The 12326-nt window shown below is 39.7% G+C and overlaps 1 protein-coding gene across 1 annotated transcript; it reads left to right on the forward strand.

Annotated features, from left to right (window-relative positions):
* Positions 1-7690: 7690 nt before the first annotated feature.
* Positions 7691-12289, forward strand: uqcrb (ubiquinol-cytochrome c reductase binding protein). The gene is made up of 4 exons (XM_080859493.1): positions 7691-7737; positions 8675-8743; positions 10035-10201; positions 12098-12289. The coding sequence occupies exons 1-4, from the start codon at positions 7719-7721 to the stop codon at positions 12173-12175; spliced, it is 333 nt and encodes a 110-aa protein (XP_080715619.1). The 5' UTR covers positions 7691-7718; the 3' UTR covers positions 12176-12289.
* Positions 12290-12326: the final 37 nt, after the last annotated feature.

Consider the following 12326-nt stretch of genomic DNA (forward strand, 5'->3'; position numbering starts at 1 on the left):
AAATGCCTCTTCGCTCAATTGGATACCTAGAACCAATCAGAGCAACGTAGTATGACCATCTGATACATTAAAACTTTAACCTGATCCCGTAGGAAGGACGGCAAAAACATCTTTTCGATAGACAAATGCCTTGATCGCGTTTCTCTGTTCCTCTTAAAATGAATACGCTGTCAATATCTGTTGAGATATGCCTGCTCACGTTATTAATTAGCACAAGGCTATAGCTAGCTACCATGTATTTTAATGGATTTTTGGTGTAGCGTTAGCAATGACCTAACAATAATGGTCTAGAGCGCTTCAGTTAAGACATACAATCCTCGGCAACATTCATGTTGCACATATACAACTAACCGAGTCAATGTAGACATAAAAAAGTCGTGTACATAGCATAATTTACATAAAAAAAATATGTGCCACTTACAATTACAACTTACTTATCTTTTGGATGATTTCGAATTTACCGCTGGATAATCTGTCCATCATCGTATAAAGCCCGCCCTGACAATTTGATTGGTCCGGCTTTATCTCTCCGATGAAACTCTCTCCCAACTAAAGGCCGATTTATGCTCAGTTACGTAAGCGTAAGCGCAAGCCCCTTGCGCGACCCTTGCGCAACTTTTTACGTCTTGCGTGCGTCGGCCCCTTTTTCTAGACTTGCGCCATTTTACGCAAGCCTATTGTTCTGGGTGTGAAATGCTTGGCAACACCCCCAACGCAACGCGTAAGCACCTAGCAATTCATGCTCCCTTTAGAAGCATGTGTTGAAAATTATCATTGTCAAACATCATTGTCAAACAGTGCCATGGTGGTCATAGAGCAGAATTGCAGCTACAATTGTCATTAGGCCCATTTAAGGGATGGGTATCATGTAAGGTCAAGCATGAAAACCAGAGTGCAGGTGCAGGGCAGTGGAAAGTTACAAAGCAGTCAGGAGGGGGTCACCCAATTACACCCACACTCACACACACTTATACATACACACACATACAGAGATACACTTACACATACACACACAGGCATATGTACACTTCTACATACACACATACACACATACACACTTACACGCACACACACATATACACATACACACATTCAAACAAACACTCAATTACACATACACATACACACACACACAAATTCACACACACCTACACACATGGATACACAATCACACACATACACGCATACGCACACAACCATACAAATGCACACAAATGATGAGGCCTCTCAAGGCCAACATGGCCTTTCATCATGTGATAACCAAGAAAATTGGCAGGAGGATCTTTCCTCCCCAAAGCAAAAGTCTCCTCGCAACAGGTGAGCGAGAATATTCTGAGTGGCTAATAATGAGTATAAAAAGTGTGAAAGTATGAGGGAATATTCTGATTGGGTCATTTTTAGATAAGGTGATGACCATGATGCATAAACTGACGAATTATGAGTATAAAAGACAATGCATTGGGTCTTAGAATTCAGAGTTTAACGGGGACGCCCACTCTCATATTTGAGCTAAGGTCTTGTCTGCGAATGGGTACATTTCGCATGTGCGAGAGTCGCCATTCGCTTGGCACAATTCGCTTCACGCGAGAGTCGCCACTTTGTGAATGAAGCGCGCTTCACTTAGGACGCGAACTACAAACAAATAGCTACACGTAACCTATAAACGTTGTTGAGACTTTTATTTAAGATAACAATAACAAAACAGAGACAAATAGCCACACGGTCAAGCAATGTAATTTATTACGTTATACGAATCCAACTGATACAAACATGTAGTCTACTGTTCGGGTAGTAATCTACAGCAACTCTTGACTTCTATTGAAAGAGATTTTGAAATCCTCAAAACCTGGTTTGATGTTAATAGATTGTCACTCAATAGAAAAATAAAAAACTAATTCATGGTCTTTGGAAATCGAAAAAGGAAATAGGTAAGGACATTCAATTAAAAATAAGTGATGCTGAACGAGTGACCGAGATAACATTTCTAGGAGTGGTCATTGACCATAAATTAACATGGAAACCACATGTTTATTATATCAAAGGAAAGATCTCTAAGATGATAGCAATTTTGTACAAATCAAGAAGCATGTTAAACTATAAGGCCTTACATATTATTTACTGTTCACTTATACTTCCCTACATATCATATTGTGTGGAAGTCTGGGGATTGACATATAAAACAACTGTCAATGAAATCATTATTTTACAAAAACGAGCCATAAGGATAATAAATAAGGTTGATTATTATCAGGGATTAAAAACGAAATATTTTTCATTTCGTTTCGTTCTGACCAGAAACGTTATTTTTCTGTTCCGTTCCAGTGTTCCTATGCTTCTCTTCATGTTATTAACCGGTTAGAACCTTATAAAAGAACGGTTAATAACGTTCTTTTCAAAAATGTCATGGTGGGGGGGGGGGGGGGGGGGTGCGCGTGCCTAATGTTTGTCATTATGCGGGGGGGGGGGGGCGCGTGCTTAAAGGGATAGTTCGGTTTTTAACCCATGAAGTTGTATGGCATCTACATCACCAGTGTAATGCAATCCACGCTGACTTACCTCCGACAGCGTCCTGTGAGCAGAGTTCTCGTCCAGTTTTGGTCAAACCGAAAGTAGTCCGGCAGGTTTCTAGACCCAGGAAAATAAAACGTTTCTCTTCCCAAAACATTATGTGTTCAAAAGAGTGATATATTTGCATCCCAAAACCGTTGTAGTGGAAAAAGTCACACCTCGTTATCACTTGGCCCTATTTTCAATACGCTCGATAATGCAATCTCACAGCCAGAGTCTACCTCTTTGATTCGCGAAAGTTGATTCGCGAAAGTTTGATTCACCAAAGTTGCCTGAGAGAAACGTCAATCACAGGAAAACGATAAAAACTGAGACAACATTTGATAAAATTGACATAAAGCATCCTTTTCCTGTGATGGACGTTTCTCTCAGGCAACTTTGGTGAATCAAACTTTCGCGAATCAACTTTCGCTCACTACAACGGTTTTGGGATGCAAATATATCACTCTTTTGAACACATAATGTTTTGGGTTTGGGTCTAGAAACCTGCCGGACTACTTTCGGTTTGACCAAAACTGGACGAGAACTCTGCTCACAGGACGCTGTCGGAGGTAAGTCAGCGTGGATTGCATTACACTGGTGATGTAGATGCCATACAACTTCATGTCTTAAAAACCGAACTATCCCTTTAATGTTTGTCATTATTCGGGTGCGTGCGTGAAGCCTATAGGGCTATAATGGGCACTTTTCCAACGTTGTGGAAACGGAGTTTGCCTACAACTTATAATAAATAATGAAACAACATTATATCACCTTGCAGTTCAATTTTATTTGTTTCCAGTCGGCAACATGAAATTAGGCTGCAGGACCATTTAAACGCAAACATGTCTTTCGAACTGAAGTCCGTTCAAAAAAAAGAAAGCAAGAAATGCAGCAGCTTAGACCCATGGCTATTCAAAACAAAATGACAACAAACTCAGCCGGTCACATTTAGGCCTACATTCAAATTCGGAAAGCATCTCCAACAAAACGTTCTCCATTACGCGCAAAATAAACACAACTCATGTCCATAGCTAGAGGCCTATGCCTACTCTCTTCTATTAACTCGAGAGTTAGCCTATTTGAAATGGACCACAGATAGCTTACATACCAAATTGCTTATTCAGTTTAAGGAAAAGTATGTCCTCCAAAACATTCTCCTTCAGATTGCTGCGCAAAGGAGACAGGATATATTTGAGAGGCGAAAAGGCACGCTCTACACTGACCTAGGTAACGGGCACAGGCAGCACAATCATTGCAGATCTGTTAGGCTACTGGCAGCTCGCTAGTGTCAACAGTAGTTTCACTTCAGCCAGGCGGTCTGGGTAACATTTAGCGGGCAGGTAGCCAAGCCCATCACTTCCGGAATAAAACTTTATTTCAAGATTTATTTTAACAATTATTTTATTCCCACAATATTTCAAGAAAGGTTATTTGGAACGAAAAATAACGTTATTAACCGGTTATTTAAAATTGAAAATATTGTTTTCACTCCGGAACAGCTGAAATTGTTTTTGTTCCGGTTTTCGATTACGTTCATCACAAAATTTCGTTCTTTACCGGTTTTCGTTTTCGTTCTTTGAACCGTTTCTAATCCCTGATTATTATGCACCCACTAACCCATTGTTTATGAAATCATTTGTTATGAAATTTAATGATCTGGTATATTATAAAATAATGCAAATAATGTATCGAGCTAAATCAAACCAACTCCCAGTCAGCATACAAAGGTTTTTCTCATTTCAAGAGACAAAATATAATCTCAGAGATGTCTGTAAATTTAGTGTACCAAATGCCAAAAAATTAATTAAAAGGAGATGTATATCTGTTGTTGGAATTTCATTATGGAATGATGCTAACATAATCTTAAGAAAGTGTAAGACATTTTTTGTTTTCAAAGGGATGGTAGCTAAAGCAATTTTTGAGGGCTACAAGTGTCCATAATGTATGCAGGATTTTGTGCTGTTTATTTGAGATCTTGCTTCATTGCTCTTCTTGTGACTAACTTTTTGGAGGCAATTCTTTTGTTTGTTTTTTTATTTCCATTACATGTATTACTTGTAAAAAAAAAAAAAAAAATGCATATGTTGATGGGTAGCTTAAATTGGTCAAACAGGACAGGCTTAAATACAAGCATTATTCTTCAGCTTGTGCCTTTTCAGTCACTTTGAATGTATTATTATTTGTGTTGAACTTGTTTGTTGTTACTGTGTGTGACTGAATAAAAACATAATCAATATCAACTTACATTACCACTGCACACTCACAACCTTACAGATAATGCATGTATAGCATTTGTATTCAGTATGATATGGCAGCGCAAGATATATGGGGTATGAGTAGTTGTAACATTGGCAGCAATAGTTGGTCATTAGCGCAGATATGATACAGGTACAAGTCAAGTCAAGTCAAGTCAACTCTTTTATTGTCAGATACACAGAACAACAGAGTTGGACTGGGCACTGAAATGCTTAAGACAGGACACCATACCACACTACCATAGATACTAAACATATATACACATATTAAACAGATACTAAACAGATAAACAACCTACATGAGCTAAACTGAACATTAGCTGGACTGAGAAAGTAGTGCAAACAGCAGTAAAAGTGAGCCAGTGAAGAGTAAAGTGGCAAGTGTAAAGTGAGGAGTGCATTATTCTTCATTTAGGAGTCTGATGGCCTTAGGGTAGAAACTGTTCTCCAGTCTGCGGGTGCGAGACCGGACACTTCGGAACCGCCTACCAGAAGGCAGCAGGGTGAACGGTCTGAAGGATGGGTGATGACAGTCTTTTAGGATTCTGCCAGCTCTTCGGAGGCATCTTTTAAGGTAGATGTCCTGAAGGGATGGGAGTTTCCTGCCGATGATGAACTCAACGGATCTGACCACACTGCGTAGGGCCTTACGGTCCATGGCTGTGCAGCTTCCAAACCACACTGAGATGCTAACAGTCAAGATGCTTTCTATAGTGCATCTATAGAAGTTGGTGAGGATGTCTGGATTCATGCCAAACTTCCTGAGTCTCCTCAGGAAGAAGAGGCGTTTTCGGGCAGCTTTGACCACCTTGTCAGTGTGGGCAGACCAGGTGAGATCATTGCTGATGTTGATATGATATAAGTACAATGCAACGGAATCTAACCAAAGGAACCATAGCAGAAGAGTGCAGAGTATTCTGCATAGTGGTAATATAAAAATAAATAGATGGGATGTATACAGTATGATATGACAGTACAAGATATATGGGGTATGAGCAGTAGTAACATTGGCAGCAATAGTTGGTCATTAGTGCAGATATGATACAGGTACAGGTGAAGGTAGCAATAGAGGTTATGAATGAGGTAAGACATGATAAGATATATAAGTACAATGAATATGAGGTAAACTCATGAGGCATGATATGACATAAATAGATATGAATACACTATAGAATGTTAAGTGGCTGAACAAAAAAAATACCAATTCAACACCCACAAGCTAGTTTACACAGCACCAGGTTACAACCATCAAGGCGGCTCCTGGCCTATTGTTTAGGTTGATGGGCCATCAGACCTGGTTCCTGGCTTTTTTGTGTCTTGGAACCAGAGCTCTTACACTCTGATTTTTTGTTTTTGAAATAAATGACATGAAATGACATTGCTTGAACGTGTACCTATTTGTCTCTGTTTTGTTACCGACTTTCAACCACGAGAATGAGTAAAATCTTTAATAAGAGTCTCAACAACGTTTATAGGCTACGTGTAGCTATTTGTTTTGTCTTTGTGAGTCAACAACGTATATGTCTCATATGCGCCCGTCTCTGTGCAATTCTGTACCGACTTTCAACCACGAGAATGAGTAAAATCTTTAATAAGAGTCTCAACGTCTCATATGCGCCCAAAGTGTCGACTCTCGCCCACTCGAATTGTGCCTGATTCGCGTGAAGCGAATGGCGACTCTCGCACATGCGAATTGTACCAATTCTGAAGCGAATGGCGACTCTCGCACATGCGAATTGTACCAATTCCCAGCTTTGGCCTTACCTGGAGCTGCATATTTGGAATGATCTGTCTGCAGGATTGAATAAAACTTCAGTTTATCGGACTCCGGACTCCTGACTCTGATTGAATATTATTTCTAAGTTATTTGAAACAGTTGTATTTTCGCTACAACACATGCAAGGGCCTTAAAGGCTGATTTATGCTCGGGGACGTAAGCGTAAGCACAGGAGGCCGCGCAAGCCCCTTGCGTGACCCTTGCGCGACTTTTCACGTCTTGCGTGCGTCGGCCCCTTTTTCTAGACTAGCGTCAATTTTTACGTAAGGTCTTACGCGAGCCTCGCAGCCTGCATTCTATCAACGAATGTTACGAGATGAGGTTACTAAAATATTATGCATGTCTACTCAGTTGTACAGTGCTTCCCAAGTAAAGAACTTCAAGTTTCAGACTTTCTGTTAGGGAACCTGTTATCTATCTGCAGAGCAAATGTCAGGCTCATACAAAAACATTAACGTGAATGAATTAAGCTAACGTATTTTCTACCACAGTAAAACATGCAATACTATGTGATTGTTTTAGAAAACTAATGTTACGTGATGAGATGACTAAAATGTAGTCTGCACGTCTGCTCAGTTTAACAGTGCTACCCAAGCAAAGGTTTGAAAAGAACTTCAAGCTTCAGACTTTCTATTAAGGAAACAGCTTTCTATCTGCCAAGCTTCAGAGCCAGACCAAATCTCCCTGACCAAAAAAATTGTGGGCGGGGTTTGGGCTGGTATCCAGGCTCGGAGCTTTTACGTGTAGGCTTACAAATTTTGTTGATTGTTTACAGTTACAGATTAGAGTTCTTCTACAGAACCGTTTAATCATATTCCCTTCCCATATGGATACATGAATTCATGAATTTTGTTGTGGGTTCTAAAAAAAAAATCTTTAGTTGGTTTGTTAGTCAGTTGACGAACCTAGTCACACAATGTCAACTTCATTCAATGTAATCAATAGGTAAAGAAATAGTTTCACCTGGGAGGGACGATCGCTAAAGCAAAGGTATTTTGGAGCTCTAAATATTCCACGTCTTCCTGATGCCAGTCCTAGTAAACTTCGAAATCAGATTGGACTCAGATAAAAGCGATTTCGCAATTGCGTTACGTCTTATTTCCCACAGTCCTTCACGCGCTCCGTTGGTTCTGAAAATGGCGACCAGGGCACCAGGTAAAGTCTTACAGGATTTTGAAAAGTGGATATACATCGTGTTATTTTAAAATAAATAATTATTTGTAGTCGATTTTGTGGCTTTAAAATACATTAGATACCGTGTGTTTTTGTATTGTCATAATGCGAAGAAGTTTTCTTTTCGCAGTGTCCTCTACTGTATGTCCCCTGACTTGCTGTTAGCTAGCTGGGTAGGTGTCGTTAGCTACATATGTGATGGCTGGCCAGATTAATCAAGACTGTTACATTTATGTTTAAATCAGTCATTACAGCGCGTGCGTTTCGTTAACATTTGAGTGACATTAGCGTTATGAGAATTAATGAAGCTCAATGCTTAGTTAGCTATCGTTAACGATGTCCTGGTTTTCGTAGCTAGGTAGAGGTCGCTAATGTTAGTAGCTAGGTCAGTTCCATGGGTAGCTTTTGCCTGTGTTTTCTTGAGCGTTTTGACTACATTTCAAAAGATGTACCTTATTCTGATTTGACAAGTAAACATTCAGTTGGGCATATAGAGTTTATTCTAGACTGAATGATCTGTTTATACAGTGGATTTTATTTGAGGTCATACGGAAGTTACTGGTCAAGGCTAACCAAATGCTCTTTCGTCATTCGTGATACGGTTGTTGAGCCTGCGGTGGCTGATATGTCATCTGATGCACCTAAAACCTACCTTTTGTAGTTTAATTGTATGTACGCTTTTCATAACAGTAAAGAATTATGATTCCGGACTTAAACATCAAGCTCTTTTTGAACAGCGACCTGAATGTGTCCTACGATTCATACCGAAATGTTATATACTAGTGTAGGCATTCCCTGAAGCACATCTGACCCTCATTCCCTCATTTGTTGACATGTAACATCTCTTTTTGTATTTGAACATTTATGTTGTCTTGTGTTGAACAACTTATCTTTTAAATCTGATGCTTACTTTCCCCAGCTGCTACCGGCAGGTTACTGCTAGGGTTCCGTAAATGGTACTACAATGCTTGTGGTTTCAACAAGCTAGGTAGGTGATTCCTCACCCTTGTATGTCAGTGGCGGTCCGTCAGGGCCTTCAAGGCCTTCTCTGCTGGCCTAAACATCATCAGAAAATAAATGTAACAAAATAAATTTAATTTTAATATTTTCTTTTCATAAATATGTATTAAATGATTCCCCATAGTCCATTATCTTCATTTCATGCTTCCAGCGTTGTTCATTTATGTTAGAGCTTTCATCCAATCATATTTCCGCTATCATGTGTTGCCACGCTCCTTCCCCGAGAACAGAAATCTTCCCTGAGGCCTTCAGAATTCACATTGAAGGCCCGTGTACATCTGATTGGTTATCACAACCTGCTGTTTCAGTTCATTTAAGTTGAATGAACTGAAACAGACAGTTGTGACAACCAATCAGATTTCGAGTTGGCGACACTGGGCCTTCTAGAAGGCCCGGAAGATTTATTTCGTCGCGTTAAACGTGACACGTAAACGTCCTTTGATTGGATACTGAGGCAGACCGGTGCAGTGCTTCAGTGCTCAGTTTAGCTGGCTAAACGACGTACATCGGTTTCAATGCTTATTCTTCTAGTTGTTTCAATTGGTAAGATTAAATATAATTACATTAACCAACTCAAATAAATTAGTTTACACAAACTTGATAATTCCAGTTTTTGATACAATTACAACGCCATTTTCAAGACGGAACTTTCAAGAAAAACTGGATATCGTGAGGATGGGAAGTGTAATGAAACTGCTTTGCAGGTGGGACAATGCGATGTTACTTGTTAAACTTGTTAAACCTCACATTGAGTCACATAGGCTACTTTTGGTGGACTTAATAAAACTTTGTAGACTAATCCCTGAAAATCGCCTTTTATTTTTAAGTTGTGACAGTAATATCCAAGCGATCATATAACTTAGAGTTTACTACTCTTAATGTATTGTTAATACGGGTGTATTGATTTGAAATGCTCCGGAAATATTAATAAAGTCTGTTGTACTCGACTATGTTAAGGTGATGCAATGCTCACTGCCTTTCTGTATAAAATATACTGGTTCGAGAGCCATGGCGTCTTAATGATGGTATGAGGAGGTGGATTCACTCAGTTTAACATCGTGTAGGACATCGCTGAAGGCCTAGTCGTGAAATGCACGGACCGCCACTGTTGTATGTCAACACTTTGAACATTTTATTACAGCTCCTTCCAATATCTAGTCACTGTGGATACATAACATTACCTGTGTTATAACTTGTGTAGGGAATCAGATGAGAAGGAGTTTTGAAGACACAATTCCTAAACCGTTTTCCCATTGCAGGTCTTATGCGAGATGACACCTTGCATGAAGATGATGATGTGAAGGAAGCCCTCCGCAGGTTGCCGGAGAACGTGTACAATGACAGAATGTTCCGCATCAAGAGGGCCCTTGACCTTTCCATGAAACAGCAGGTTCTCCCCGCGGACCTTTGGACTAAATACGAGGAGGTAAGATGGCTCATGCCAACACTGATGTTGAACCAGTTCCATCAAAGACCATGTAACATGGAGGTTTTCATTTTAATGAATGCCTACATAACCATACTTTGTGTTTGGTGGCTCTAATATAAGCGCTAGTTTATAAGAGAGTTAAAAACTTGATTTAGTAATTGTTTAACATTTATTGATGCTCCAACCACATTGACACGGCTATAAATCAAAAATGTATCACATTAAGAAAACATGCTCTTGTGACACATATTTTACCAAGTCAGAAGACGCTACTTCAGTCTAGTTCGAGTACTTTTCGGAAACCCGTCCCGTTTTGCAAAGTTGCTGAATAATCCTTGGTCAAGGGCACGAAAACAGCTTAGACTTTTCATGTCAGGGAAATCTGTGAGGCACTGTCAGGATTTGAGATATAGCGACACTGTCAAGGATTTCAAAGTACAGCTGGCAGTACGAATCAACAGGGGGACGTTTCACTTCACAATAATGCATTTTATTTGTAGCGCACTTTTTCATTCAAAGAGTGCCAGAGAGTAAGAACATAGTAAAACATTGTTAAAAACAAAGTTGAAACAAACTTTAATTAAAAAAAAGTTTGTTTACTCTAATACACGCTTTTGCCTAACCCTTGTTCCAAGCTCACCCAGTCACAACAAAGACCTTTGGTCCCTGTCGATCGTAGATCCTGTTCAGGGTCTTCTGCAGAGCCACACTCTGATGAATCGCATCCATGTCCCAGCCTGGGTCTGTCAGGATGCAAGTGAAGACCCTGAGCAGTCATTCACGGCCTTCATTGATGACATGCACCACACAACTCTTCACTTATTAAATGCACTCGCAGAAAACCAGCCAGTAGCACAAATCGCTGGAATTTTGCGAGTGCGGTCAGCGAGGTGGATCTTTTGCACAATCATGTGAGGAAATTGTAAGTTTAGTAAAGCGAAAACAGTAGCATAGTGTTGGTTGCCGTTTGCACTAAAGCAATATCTGACGGGGGCTCCCTATCTCTGTAATATTTAGCTGTTGCTCAAATGGCAACCTAACAAAATTGTTTTCAAGCAAAAAAAAAATCTAAATTGACATACATTGCTCACTACGACAATGGTCTCTGACCAACAGCTTACTCTGGTTGGAATTCAGTTCATTAGCTGCTTGCTGAGCAGGTCGGGCTTCCTCTGGTGTCCGCTAAGTCACAACTGGTAACGGCAAAAAATAAACGGAGCATTTCTATAAGGTGGAAAGGTATTTTTTGCCTTTTCCGACATTATAATAGAAGGCAGGGCTTCCAGTCATAGATCTGACATGGTTAAGTGTTACCGGCCTTGCAGGCTCCCCATTAATTCTCCCCTCAGTGAAATGTCTTTTTCTACAATTTTTTTTTCATAACCTTGGTAGATATGAATCTGGACACACAGATAATGCGATGTAAACAGATATTTCTTCTATACAAAGTAGTGCGTTTATTATTTTGGTTTAGCTACTGTTTCTTAAAATCGATTAATATCATTCATATCGCCTACCACAAGATCACAACGCCCATTCTGTTTGCAACATATGACTGTGAGACAACTAGTTAGTGAAAACATTATCTTCAAATTATTGAAAAGAGATTGCTATATTTGGACACATAATTTAGACTGTGGTCATACCCAAGGATGGTAAAAACTACAACAAAATGTACTTCGACTAAGAATATTGTAATGTGTGTATGAAAATGCTGTGTGCAAAAATCTTGCCTGACAAGTGTGCTGGGGCACATATTCACTCAGAGAGCTTAACCAAAAAAAAAAAAAAAAATTGAATTAACTTTGTCTGTTATTACATTTTTATCAGCACACTGACAACGTGTTATTCTGTACCCGTGTGTGTGTGTGCGCGCGCATGTGATTCTTACAGGACAAGTACTACTTGGAGCCCTACCTGAAAGAGGTGATCCGGGAAAGGAAGGAGGTGGAGGAATGGGCGAAGAAGTAGAGTGAATGTGGGGGCTCTACACTGCTATGTGGTCTGGTCTCTGATTTCTTGTATTTAAAAAATGGTGTATTATGTGTACGGTGACTGTAATTATTAAAACCTCTTTTAACTGATGGTCCAGTTGGCATTGACATTTCCTTTCCAAATAACA

This window comes from Sprattus sprattus, assembly GCF_963457725.1.
Source record: "Sprattus sprattus genome assembly, chromosome: 20".
Lineage (NCBI taxonomy): Eukaryota > Metazoa > Chordata > Actinopteri > Clupeiformes > Clupeidae > Sprattus > Sprattus sprattus.